Source organism: Chinchilla lanigera, unplaced genomic scaffold (assembly GCF_000276665.1).
Source record: "Chinchilla lanigera isolate Chin_1 unplaced genomic scaffold, ChiLan1.0 scaffold00187, whole genome shotgun sequence".
Lineage (NCBI taxonomy): Eukaryota > Metazoa > Chordata > Mammalia > Rodentia > Chinchillidae > Chinchilla > Chinchilla lanigera.
In genome coordinates, this window is record NW_004955588.1 from 566755 (window position 1) to 580507 (window position 13753).

Here is a 13753-nt window from a genome sequence, read left to right on the forward strand (position 1 = left end):
TACTGGGATTACAGGTGTGCGCCACCACGCCCGGCTCACAGCATATTTTCATACATTAGAGGGCAAGCTTTTTATATTTTTCAAGTCTTGGCATCCATGAGGATGAAATTGAATGTCCCTGTTTTATATTTTAGTGATATTCGAGGGGATATGATTACCTTGGAATGTTTTTTGTGATACTGGGAATTGAAACTGGGAAGCTAGGACCTTGCACATGCTGAAAGTGCTGTGTCCTTGAGTTATATCCCCACCCCCACCCCTTTTGTTTGAGACAAGGTCTCCCTTAGTTGCCCCAGCTGGCTTTGGAACTTGAGTTCCTCCTTCTCAGCCTCACATGTAGCTGGGACAGAGAGAACCTCTGAAATGTGCTAATATAGATAGGTTTGTTTCAGGTTGTATAGGCATAGCAAAGTAGTAGTATCGTTGCCAAAGAAGGATATAGGAATTAAGCTTATTTTTTAGTTTCGGATGTATTCACATTTTTCTTTCCAGCTTGTCTTTGCAGCAGTGTAACATGATTATGAAGAGATAATGAACTTGAGTTTAATGTGTATAGGGGAATGGTGACTTCTGGAGGGGCACTGTTGAGTTGCAGTATTGTCTTTTCTCTTGTTGCTGAGACAAAATACCCTACACCCAAAATTAAGGAAGGAAAGGTTTATTTAGCTCAGTTTGTGGAGGCTTCAGTCTGTAATCAGCTGGCTCCAAGGCAGGGCAGCATATGGCTCAAGGGCAACAGTTCAAGGCTGCAGAAGACAGCAAAAGGAACAAGTGCAAAATGAGGGGAGAGCAAGCAAGCCTCTTTTCCTCCCTTATATTATATGCAAGCTACTTGCCCACACCATCTCTGTGCTCTTGCAGGCTCAGGATGTTTATAAGGTAAGGACCCTGGCGGTCTGCTGAGTCACTTAGTTAACTTTCTAAACTTCTGAAGTTAACCCAATGAATAACATCCTAGACCAGTAAGAGCTCTACACACTAGGATGTAGAACTGTTGCATTACTTAGTTAAGCTTCTAGAGTTCTCAAATTGAAGATTGACATAGTGTATCAACTGTTACAGGTATTTCAGAAATTATAGCTTAGAAAACAAAGAATAGGACTAGAACTATTTTTTTTTTTTTTTGAGACAAGATCTTACTGTATAGTCAGTGCAGGCTGGCCTTGAACTTACTGTGTATCCCAGGGTGGCCTTGAACTCTGGCAATCTTCCTGCCTCAGCCTCCTGAGTGCTGAGTGCTGGGATCACAGGCATGAGCCCCTGGCTCTGAAACCATTCCCCGCTACCCCCGTACCGGGAATCAAACTCATGACCTCGAGTTTGCCAGGCAGGCGCTGTGCTGCTGAGTTAAATCCCCAGCCCTGAAACCATTCTTACGTGTATTTCTTCTTTAATTGTCAAATTATATAATGTAGATATTGAATTATTTGTTATAGAAAGTTTATGTAGTTCAAGAAAAGTGCAAAATCAACCTCATTCTACCATTTGGAGATGGTCATATTTTTGATATGTAATTTTTTGCCTTTATATAGTATATAAATATTCCACGGGAATTTATAGATTAAGTGTTTGTTTTTTACTGGGACTTGAACTCAGGATGTTGCACTTGCCAGGCAGGTGCTGTGCTGCTGAGCTATATCCCCAGCCATAGACTAAATGTTTTATCAGGGGCTGGGGATACAGCTCAGTGGTAGAGTGCTTGCCTAGCACTCTCCTAGACCAGGAAAAAGAAATTGTGATATATACATATATTTAAAGCTTTTTCTTCTCAACAATTTTTTGTAATATCTTATCCATAAATACACTAAAAATAATGGTTATATAGTATTTCCTTTGAATTTCACTATGATTTACATCACTAATTTCCTGTTAGGTTTTTGGCAGTTACAGTACATGTTTATGGGTACTGTGTACAATGCTGCAGTAAACATTCTTATATATACATCTCTGAATAGAAGTCTAAATGCAGAGAAACCTTAAAAAGGAAAAGCAATTTGCCCTCTTTTTGGAGAAAGAGTCTTACTGTGTAGTGCAACCTGGCCTTGACTCACTTTGTAGCCTTGGCTGGCCTTAAACTCTTGGTGATACTCCTGCCTCAGCCTCCTGAATGCTGGGATTACAGGGGTGTGCCATTACACCTGGCAAAATTTGGCAGTGTGAATTCACGCAAGTGCCTGGTATGGTGACGTACCCATATCATCCCTGCGCTCTGGAGGCTGAGGCAGGAGGATCACTGCAATTTGAGGCCAACCTGGGATACACAGTGAGTTTAAGGCCAGTTTGGACATAGTGAGGTCCTGTCTTAAAAAAAAAAAAAAAGAATGAACTGAAAAACCAGCCATGGTGACTGACCCATGCTTGTAATCTTAGAACTCTGTGGGACAAAGCAGGATTAGGGCAAGTTTGAGGACAGGTGAGAGACTACATGGTAAGTTCAAGACCAATTTGGACTACATAGTGAGACCCTGTCTAAAACAAAAAAAAAAAAGAAAAGAAATTATTTGGAGTACAATTTTCATGTCTACTCCTGGAATTTTTTGTGTCAAAGCTGTTATTTTTGTCTTTTTAAACATTTACCTTGAATCTGAACAAATAATTTCACAATTCACAGCATAGTGCTGGTGATAGAGTAGATATTGTTCATAATTTTGAACTTGTAGTTTTGTTTTTGTCTTTTTTTTTTTTTTTTTTGAGATAGAGGGTCTTGTACTTGTCAGGCAGGTGCTGAGCTGCTGAGCTATATCCGTGCCCCTTGTTTTTATTTTAATATACTTATTCTGCTGTAAGCAGATAGAATCCCAGAAATAAACGATAATTTTCTGTTTTTCTTCATTAGGTTTCAACTTTCTGTGCTGTGGGGTGAGCCGTAAGAGAGGTAGATCTGATGTGTATCTGCTGAAAAAGCTTGAGCTCCTTGCTGTGACTTGCAGCAGCTACTCTGTTAATAATTGCACATTTTTTCTAGCGCTAATGTGTGATATTTTGAGAAGGTGGTTGATTCCTTGGAAGCATTTCTTTTTTTTTTTTTTCTTTTTGAAGTGTTTAGAACATTTTATTAGACTACAAAATGGTTGGATTTAAGATAAATAGAAAAACGTAGTAAATATTTGCTTGTAAGCATTGTTTGACTCTAGCTGCTGTATCCAAATAGAATGCTATTTTCGCATAGAACTCTTTCTCTGCCAGGTATGGTGGTGCATGCATATAATCTCAGCACTCTGGGAGGCTGAGACAGGAGAATCACAAGTTCAATCACAGCCTGCGCAATTTAGTGAGATCTTGTCTCAGAATAAAAAATAAAAAGGGCTGGGAATGCAGCTCAGTGTTGAAGACCTTGGGTTCAGTCCCCAGTACCACAAAAACAACAACAGCAACAACAGTGACAGAACTAACTTCCCGTAGTTTATTTCATTTCGGTATGTAAGTCTCTGCATGCTTCCATTCCCTTTATGTTGTACATCATTTGCCTGACTTTTCCAACCCTATAGATGGGTTTCATAATTATAATAAGTGGTAGAATACATAGTGCTTACTGTATGTCAAATCTGTAGCTTACTCTCATTTAATCCCCGCCAAATCTGAACCCAGTGTTCTCAGCAAGCACTGTTATGCCTGAGCTACACCCCTACCCCTATTTCTGCATTTAGAGAGTGGGAGACAGGGTCTCACTATGTAGTGCAGGTTGGCCTTGAACTTGTTAATATAGCCCAGGCTGACCTCGAATTCTGTGATGCTCCTGCCTCAGCTTCCCAAGTGCTGAGATTACAGGTGTGTGCTACCACACCTGGTTATTTCAGCATTTTGTGAAATAAACAAGGCCTAGAAATGTTTCAATCTGTCTGTCCAAGACTTCCTAGTTAGTACCCTTTATGCTATTTGTTGTTCCCCTTGCTAATCTGTTTTGTTTTTACAGAGATGGGGTGAGAGCTTGCACATTGTAGGCAAGCATTGTCCCACTTAGCTACATTCTCAGCCCTCCATGTTCTTACCTGAAACTTGAATGTGAGCTAACTTGACTTTACACTTTTTTTTTTTTTATTTTTTTTTATTTTTTTTTAATTTTTGCAGTGCTGGGTGTTGATTGTAAGGCTTTGAGCGCACTAAACATGCACTCTGCCTCTGAGCTATTTCCGTGGCTGCTAACTTGCTTTTAAAGAAAATTAAATGTTTTTTGCTGAATGGGTTCTGTCTAAACCGGCCATCTGTGGTGAAGGAAATAGTACAGAAGCTAACTTCTCTTTCTGACCTTAGCTTTCCTAAAAAAAAAGCAACAAAAGTCTGAGCTCCCCTGTGCATAGTATGTAGAATTACCATTTTGCCAGAAACTGTTTTAGAAGTTGATGTGCACTTTTGCCAAGGATTAATAAATAGTTCTGTTGTCAATTACAAGGTGCCTAAAACAAACAAACCTGTTTTGTCAGAAGTGCTCTTTTTTCTCTATTGTCCATTGCAAATGCATTCATTAATGACAAGCTTTATGCTGTACTTTTAATCAGAGCAAGTTGTATACCAAAAAGAAAACCGTAGTCTGAGATGAATGGAACTTTTTATTTTTGTTAGAATGGTTAATGTTTTTTGTTTATTTGTTGTTTCTTTTTGAAATAGGAATCTCAGGGTCTCTCTGTGTTGCCCAGCTTAACCTTGACTTCCTGGGCTCACGTGACCCTCTTGCCTCAGCCTTGACAGTGGCAGGGACTGTGGGCTTTTGTCATTGTACCTGGCATATCTCATTTAATGTTTTTGTTGCTGTTTTTTTTGTCTTTTTGGAACAGGGTCTTACTATACATTTCAGGCTGGCCTCGAGCTCACTTTGTAGTCCAGGCTGGTCTGGAACTCACAATGATCCTCCTGCCTCAGCCTCCTGAGTGCTGCAATTACAGGCATGTGCCACTGTGCCAGGCTATTTTTAGTTTTTTGAAATAAGGTCTCACTATGTAACCCAGTCTAGTCAAAGTCATAGCAATCTTCCTGCCTCCGCCTCCCAAGTGTTGGACTTACAGGCATGCACCACCATGCCTGGCCTAATCTTTACATAAACCTTCTAAAATAGTTCTTCTTCTTTTTAGAAAAATACAAAGAATGATTTGCCTGATATAACACAGATCCAGATCTTTGGTTTTTTGTTTGTTTGTTGGCTTTTTGTGTCAGGGTCTCACTATGCATTTTAGGCTGACCTCGAACTCAACGACCCTCCTGCCTCAGCTTCCTGAGTGCTGGGATTTAAGGTGTGTACCACCATGCCCGGCTCCCAGGTCTTCTGTTTTTAACTTTTTTTAAATTTTGTTTTTTATTTTTGGGGCTTTTTTTGAGATAGGGTCTTGTTATGTAGTATAGGCCAGCTTTGAACTCATGAATCCTCCTGCCTCAGCCTCCTGAGTGCTGGTATTGTAGGCATCTGCTGCTTTGCCAGGCTATCCTTTTTTGTTTTTTTTTTTTTTGGTAGCTTCACATTTTACTATCAGTTGAAAAGTTGGAAGTGGGCTGGGGATATAGCTCAGTGGTTTAAGCGCCTGCCTGGCAAGCACAAGGTCGTGAGTTTGATCCTTGGTACTGCAAAAAAAAAAAAAAAGAAAGAAAAGTTGGAAGTTACAAAAGGCTTGAGTTTGATGACGACACTTTAAATTCTTCAGCAAGTTACCAGCAGTTTTGGTTATGAATGTGTTGTCCTGGCTTTGTTGTTCCTTGAAAGCTTTAGCTTAGAATTTTATTCTTAACATAGTCTTTCACCCAACTGAAGTTAAACCTGATTGATAGTGACATGAAATATCTTTCTGACAGTGAGATAGCATTTCTCTTGCCTTTTGAGTAATGAAAACTATCTACATTATATTAAAGGAAACATCTAGTCCATTCTGGTGACTTTTTAATTTTTAAAAATATGGTTAATGTTTATTTCCTTTGAATTTTATTTTAATTATTTTGAGGATACGATCTTGCTGTGTAGCCCAGGCTGTCCTTGAACTTACTGTGTAGGCCAGGCTGCTTTCTAATTTGTGGCAATCCTTCTGCCTCAGCCTCCCGAGTGCTGGGATTACAGGCATGTGCCACTGTGCCTGACATAATAAATGAATTTTAAATACTAACAGATCCCTGTTGTTTATAGTAGAAATCAGGAGGAGAATGTAGGGACAAAATCAGTTTCTGTCTGCTTTGAGTGCTGTTTTATGTTTTCAACATTGTTTTCTCATGCTTAGCTTGCTTCCTCATTGTCACACGTCAACTCTCTTTTTTTTTGTTTATTTATTTATTTATGTCTTTTTGAGATAGGGTCTCGATATGCAGCTCAGGCTGGCCTTGAGCTCACTTTATAGCCCAGGCTGGTCTCGAACTCGCAACGATCTACCTGCCTCAGCCTCCCGAGTGCTGGGATTACAGGCGTGCATCACCATGCCCGGCGACATCAACTCTCTATCTTTTAAATTACCACAGATAGTCTCTAAAAGTTCTGTTTTTGGAGGGTCTATCGGGAATCAAACTCAGAGCTTCATGCTTGCCAGGCAGGCTCTGTGCCACTGAGCTAAACCTGTGGCCCCATAAAAGTTCTTATCCTTTCAACCCTTAAAAAAATTGTTGAGGTGCTGAGGATATAGCTCAGAAGCACAGTGCCTGCCTGGCAAGCACTGGGTCATTTTGATTCCTGGGAACAAAAACAAAAACAAAAAACAAACAAAAATTGTGAGGCTAGGGATATAGCTCAGTGGCACAGCATCTGCCTGGCAAGTGCAAGGTTCTGAGTATAATTCCTGGTACATGCCTCAAAAATTGTCAAGTCTCAAGGTCTCCAGTGAGTCTTGGGTATCTCTTACTCCCTTTCTCTTTTGACCATGGTATTAGTAAGACCCTTTAGTGGCTAAATATTAAGAAAGGTTATCTTTCCCATAGAAAATACGAACATTTGAGTGAAAAAGGAGGTGTAACAGGAATAGATTATGGGTAAGACTTCCGGGTACAGAGGAAAAGGAGGAAGGGACGTTGAAAAAGTATGATCTGAAATGATCTGGTATCACTGAGTAAGTGGCAGGAGCTTCTGGTCATGTTTAGTTTGACTCAAACTTAGATTCTTTTTTTTTTTTTTTTGAGATGGGTTGTCACTACACAGTTCAGACTGGTCTTGCACTCAATATCCTCCTGCTTCAGCCCCAGTGCTCAGATAATAGGCATGTGCTGCTGTACCTGGCTTCAAACCTAGATTCTCCAGTGTGTTTGATGGAGATTGAATGAGTGGGTGTGTATATATTTAATGATTTCTTTATTTTTTTAGCAGCAGCAACTGGAATCAAGAGACCTATGACATCTGAGGTGAGTTTCATAATAATAGTACAACTTTACTCCAGGAATAGCAGGATATTTATGAAATTTTCAATTTCTCTATGCTTAGGTCTTCAGGTTTTAGTTTTGAAAAAAACAACTCATATACTTGGCTTGCACACTGACAGAGAGGACTCCGTACCCTAAAGGCCATAGGTTTGCCAGGGGCCAGATTGTTTACACCTATCAGTTCAGTTTCAGCAAATAGTACTGAGATTGAGTGGAGGATTAGTTATTTCTGACAGGAAACTGGTGAAGAAAGGAAAGCTGGGGGTGGTGGCAGGCGCATGTAGTCCCAGCTACACAGCTGACTGAGGCAGCGGGATGGCTGGGCCCAGGAGTTTAAGGCTAGCCTGGGCAGTGGCGTGAAATGCTATATCAATAAATAAAACAAACATGATTCTTGTGCATTAGCGTGGAGTGGACCTTCTGAAGATTTTATAAAATGTTCTTAATTCGAAAAGATGTGTTGGGTTCTTTCTTTTCTTGTGCTATTGGGCATTAAACCCAGAACCTCTGCCCTGAGCTATATCTGCAGCCCATTTTTTGTTTTTATTTTGAGACAAGATCTCTTAAATTGCCCAAGCTGGCCTCAGATTTGCAGTCCTCCTGCCTCATCCCTATAGAGCGCTACCATTGTGGCTTGTTGTGATTATCATCACGACAGTATAACTGTTGTATTACATGGGGTTATATACTGACCTGGATTCTTCTCTTCTAGATGTCCTATGCCACTGGCATGACCATCAAGAAAATAGGCCACCGAAGTGTTGATTCTTCAGGAGAGACAACATACAAGAAGGTGAGTTTGCATTGAACCTGCTCATCGTTGAGAACACGGTAAGGGCAGCACAGTCCCCTCGATGCTCTTCTCCACGTGCTATCCCATTTCTTAATATCTAAGCCTTTGGATATCAGCTGTCATACAATTTAAGAGTGTAGGGCTGGATGTGGTGGTGCGTGCCTCTAATCCTAGCACTCAGGAAGCTGAGGCAGAAGGATTGTTGCAAGTTCGAGGCTGGCCTGGGCTACAAAGTGAACTCTATAGGCCAGCCTGAACTATATAGCAAGACCCCATCTCAAAAAGACTGAAAAAAAAAAAAAAAAGAATTTAGAATTTATTTCACAAAGGCCAGACTTTTCTACCTGTATGTATGTTTAAATGGGAATTTTTTTTGTTTATTTGTTTGTTTTTGAAATAAGTTGTCTTTGCACAGTCCAGGCCCTAAACTGTGGCACAACCTGACATTAAACTCATAATCCTCCTCCCTTAGGCTCTTGAGTGTTAGGCTTACAGGTTTGCACCACTGCAGTTGGTGGTTGTTTTTTGTTGTTGTTGTTTCTTTTTTTCCTTTCTGGTGCTTGGGAGCAAACCCAGGTTTTTTGTATGCTGGGCAGGTGCTCTGCCACTGAGCTAGATCCCTATTCCTTTTTTTTTTTCTTTTTTGTCTTTTTTTGAGACAGGGTCTCGCTCTGCAGTTCAGGCTGGCCTTGAGCTCACTTTATAACCCAGGGTGGTTTCAAACTCTCAATGATTGATAGATCTTGCCTCAGCCTCCCGAGTGCTAGGATTCCAGGCATGTATCACCACGCCTGGCTAGATCCCTATATCTGAATGAGAATGTTCTTTATGAACAAATCTAGTGATGCTATTTCTCTGAGGTAGCATACTTGGGTTTCACTGTTAGGTATAAGCATGTTCTTTCTTTGCCACAGGGAATCAGATTTCTTGAAGACTTTTTGTTTTTTCTCTATTGCTGGATGCTCATGAAGTGAAGGCCATGTCCCAGCCTGGTAATATACAGATAGGTCACACGTTGATTTTTTTCTTTCCTTATTTTTTGGTTTTATTTTGTCCTGTCTCTTTCATCATCATTGTGTTCAGACACCATCACTGTGTTCAGAGCTCCAGTTCTGGACTAATTTGGAGAGGCTTAGGCTTCCCAAAGGGTGGTGTTTAAGCATCTGTATCTTTTCTAATACAAGGCATGAAGATTTCTTGGATTCTTAATTCTGACCAATGTAAATTTTAACTGTTTTCTGCCTTTGTTTTGTTGTGCTAAGTAGCAGAAGTGAACTGACTCATATTCTCAATCAGGTACTTGCCTCTCTCTGGAATGATCTTTCGGACCCATTCAACTGACATTTATTGAGCTTTTTTTAATGAGTTTTTTTGAGAATCTGTTTTACTATGTAGTCCAGGCAGGGTGGACAGTCTTGAATTTGCTTTGTGGCCTAGGGTACCCTCAAATTTGCAGTCCTCTTGCCTGGGCCTCCTGAGTGCTGGGATTATAGGCATGTGCCACCATACGTGTCTCTATTGAGCTCTTTTTATGTGCTGAACATTGAGATAAAAAGGTGAGTTTCTATGCAAAACCTTAAAACATTAGCTATAATTTTATTTTTGTCTTTTTGAAACCGGGTCTCGCTATGCAGGTCAGGCTGGCCTCGAGTTCACTTGTAGTCCAGGCTGGTCTCAAATTTGCAACAATTCTCTTGCCTCAGCCTCCCGAGTGCTGGGATTACAGGTGTGTGCCACCATGTGTGGTTTACATTACCTATAATTTTAATGCCCACTGAGGACTAAGTAGAGTATGAATAATATCTAGTGAGGGTAGGGATGAGGGGAATAATTTAGAGGAAAGTTACCCAATAAAACTTTGTAATGATTGAGAAGTGCTATATGTCTATTTTCTAGTGTTACTAGCCACACTTCAGCTGTAGCTGTTAAGATTGAGAAAATGAAGTTGTATTTAATTTTAGTTAAATTTGAAAATCCATGTGTGGAACTGGCATGGTGGCCCACTTCTGTAATCCCAGTACTCGGGAGGCTGGATCATTGTGCGTTTTTTTTTTTTTTTTTTTTGGTTTTTCTCCGGTACCGGGAACCGAACTCACGACCTTGCGCTTGCCAGGCAGGCGCTTTTTGCCGCTGAGCTAAATCCCCAGCCCCAGCTAAATCCCCAGCCCCTCATTGTGCGTTTGAGACCATCCTAGGCTACAAAGTGAGCTTAAGGCCAGCCTGAACTGTATAGCGAGACCCTGTCTCAAAAAGACAAAAAAAGAAAGAAAGAAAAAAGAAAATCCATGTGCTGGTATTTTATTGGACAGAGATTTGTGTGATATGATATTTTCCCATGGGATTGAAATCCTGGATTGTTAGAGCTCTTATATTTGTGTTTTTACCATATTATGAAAATTGTTGATTTTTTTTTTTTTTTTTTCTTTCTTTTCTTTTGGTTTTTTGAGATATGGTCTTGCTCTGTAGTTCAGGTTGGCCTTGAACTCACTGGATAATCCAGGGTAGCCTCAAACTTGCAGTGATCCTCCTGCCTCAGCCTCCCATGTGCTGGGATTATAGGTGTGTGCCACCAGGCCTGGCAATAATTCTAATTCTCCATGCCTGGCAATAATTGTAATTCTCTCTCTCTCTCTCTTTTTTTTTTTTTTGCTTTTTGAGACAGGGTCTTGCTGTGCAGTTCAGGCTAGCGTTGAACTTACTTTGTAGCCTAGGCTGGCCTTGAACTCAACAATCCTTCTGCCTCAGCCTCCTGAGTGCTGGGATTACAGGCGTGTGCCACAACGCCTGGCTAATAATTCTAATTCTTAAGTACTTTTCTCAGAAATAATTTGAGTTGAACCCAGTGTGATGACATATTCTGTAATCTTAGCACTCTGGGAGGTTTAGGCAGGAGAATTGGAAGTTTGAATCTCAGTTGGACAATTTGGTGATTTAAGCCTTTTCTCAAAATAAAGATAATGAAAGCTGACTCTGAAGGCCACTGCTTCAATTTTTATTTGTTTTATCATTTTGAGACAGGGTTTTGCTATGTAGTTCAGGCTGGCCTTGAACTCACTTTGTGTTGTACCTCAGTTTGGCCTTGAACTTGGAATGATTCTCCTGCCTCAGCCCCCTGAGTGCTGGGATTATAAGCATGCCCCACCATGCCCAGCCTGTTTCAGTTTTTTAGTACCACCAAAAAAATAGTAATAATTTAAGTTACTAGGCTTGGTGTTGTATCCCTGTAATCCTAGCACTTTGGAGGCTGAGGCAGAATTACAAATACTAGGTCAGTCTGGACTACATAACAAGACCCTATCTCAAGAAAACCAACCAGCCAACCAGCAAACAAACATTTAACTTGTCTTTCATGCTTTCTTCTTCAGTTAAGAGCTTTTTGCCAGTCTGGTATCCTTGGTACACTGATCAGGGCTTTTAGAAGAGTAAAGCTTCTGCAACGAAATAATTAAATCAGAATATTTTAGTTGTTTTACATCAGATGAATTAATATATTTAGAAGGTATTCTGCTAGCAGGAACTTTACAAGTCAGACCTAAGATTCTTCTGTGGACACAGTGCATCTTCCAGATACAGACAGGGAGCTCTTGCGTAGTTAGGCTAGTAGATAGGAATGCTTTGCCTAGCCAAGGTGGCTCAGTCCCACCTTTATTACTTTATATTTTCCTTGTCCCACCCAGTCTTTTCCAGGCTTAATTGCAGTGTGAAGCATGAGAATTGTCCCATTTTAGTGTGAGCTACTGGAGGGAGGGGCATTTGTTTCCAAGTGTTTCTTCTGACTCTTTTCTCTTGAGTTTTTATTGCTCTTGTCAGACTTAATTTAGAAACTTGCCTGTCCTTTTTCTTTTCCTTAGACGACGTCATCAGCTTTGAAAGGTGCCATCCAGTTAGGCATAACTCACACTGTGGGGAGTCTGAGTACCAAACCAGAGCGGGATGTCCTCATGCAGGACTTCTATGTGGTGGAGAGTATCTTCTTTCCCAGGTATGAAGGTTAAATTAATGTTTACGAGAACATCCTAAAAGGTGTAGCATTTTGAAATCAACATTCGAGCAACTTGAGTGTTCATGGTCTGACCAAATTAAGAATGTGTCCAATCCTTAGCCTATTGATAATTGGAATGAGGTAGACTGGAGAGTTTGGAGAGCAAGCTATCCTCCAGATGCTGCCATGAACCTCTGGCCTGTAGTGTGACCCATTAAGAAAATAATTTAATACCTTTTCTAGTCTCCTGTGTCTTTGTCCCAGTGAGTGCTAGATTTATCTGTCCCAACTGGCCCTCTTAAGAGCATGTGCTCTTAAGGGAAGACCTCCCTCTGCCTTCCCAGGGTGGACTCCCTCTGTGAGACTGTGAAGTTAAGGATCTTTTGTTTAACCCCACAGTGAAGGGAGCAACTTGACACCTGCTCATCACTATAATGACTTTCGGTTCAAGACCTATGCGCCTGTTGCCTTCCGCTACTTTCGGGAGTTGTTTGGCATCCGGCCTGATGATTACTTGGTAAGCTGCTGAGCTTAGGACTCTGTAAATGCAGTGTCAGAGGGATATTCTCAGAGAAAGGCTCCCTCTCTTCATAGTTTTTGTTTGGTCTTTTTGTGAGACAAGATTTCACTATGCAATTCAAGCTGGCTTGAACTTACTTTGTAGCCCAGGCTGGCCTTGAACTTGCAATGATCTTCCTGCCTCAGCCTCCTCAGTGCTGGGATTACAGGCATGCTCCACCATGCCTGCCCTCTTTTTATAGTCTTTCTGTTTTTCTTTAGAATAGATGTGCATTTGTAGTTGATTTCTGTACTGGGCAGGCCCTGTTATGTCTCAGTCTCTTACTGTTTCGTCTTGGCCTCAGTATTCCCTCTGCAGTGAGCCACTGATTGAACTCAGCAACTCTGGAGCTAGTGGTTCCCTCTTCTACGTGTCCAGCGATGATGAGTTCATCATCAAGACGGTGCAGCATAAAGAAGCAGAGTTTCTGCAGAAACTTCTTCCCGGGTATTACATGGTAAGTGGACAGGACACTGGCTTCGTACTCTGGACAAGGTGGGGGAAGCTGTCTTCAGCTGGGTAAAGCAGTGTCAGTCAGTGTTGTGTTTGTGTGTCTTTTTTTTTTTTTGGTACCTGGAATCGAACTCATGACCATAGGCTTGCCAGGCAAGGGCTTATGCTACTGAGCTATATCCCCAGCCCAAGTGTGTGTCTTTGTGGGTGCACACATGCATGTTTTTTGCCGGGTTTCTTTCATGTTTCTGTGGTAAAAGGGATTTTTTTCTATCTTTTTTTTGTGGCGAGTGGTTATTGGGAATTGAACCTGGGGCCTCTGCTGTGAACTATATCAGCTGTTGCTATTTGTTTATTTTGTTGTTTTAGTTTTTTTGAGACACAGTCTTAATGTATAGTTTAGGCTGGCCTTGAATAACTGTGTAGCCCATATGGCTTTGAACTTGTGGCAATCCTATGCCTCAGCCTCCTCAGTGGTGGAGTTACAGGTGTGCTGTAACCATACCTGACATAAATTCTCCCCCTTGTTGCCAAAATACCTCATTATTTTTTAATTCTTGTTTTTATTAGTACATGTTTGTAGTACATGATTAAATTCCTCATAGGGAGTTGGTACATGTACATAACACAATCTAATTCTTTTTATTTT

At 40.9% G+C, this 13753-nt stretch overlaps 1 protein-coding gene across 5 annotated transcripts in view; it reads left to right on the forward strand.

Moving 5' to 3' along the window:
- Pip5k1a (phosphatidylinositol-4-phosphate 5-kinase, type I, alpha) overlaps positions 1 to 13753 on the forward strand; it is a 49642-nt gene that overhangs the window by 10937 nt on the left and 24952 nt on the right. For 4 of the 5 annotated variants that reach the window (XR_001232530.1, XM_013509930.1, XM_013509929.1 and 1 more), the window contains exons 2-6: positions 7262 to 7299; positions 8030 to 8110; positions 11962 to 12092; positions 12492 to 12609; positions 12956 to 13108. Coding sequence is in view for 4 of the 5 variants with exons in the window: in XM_013509930.1 (XP_013365384.1) it covers positions 7262 to 7299; positions 8030 to 8110; positions 11962 to 12092; positions 12492 to 12609; positions 12956 to 13108 (521 nt within the window). In the remaining variant the exon portion in view is untranslated. The remainder of the gene's footprint in view (positions 1 to 7261; positions 7300 to 8029; positions 8111 to 11961; positions 12093 to 12491; positions 12610 to 12955; positions 13109 to 13753) is intronic. The other variant, XM_013509928.1, reaches the window with a different exon arrangement.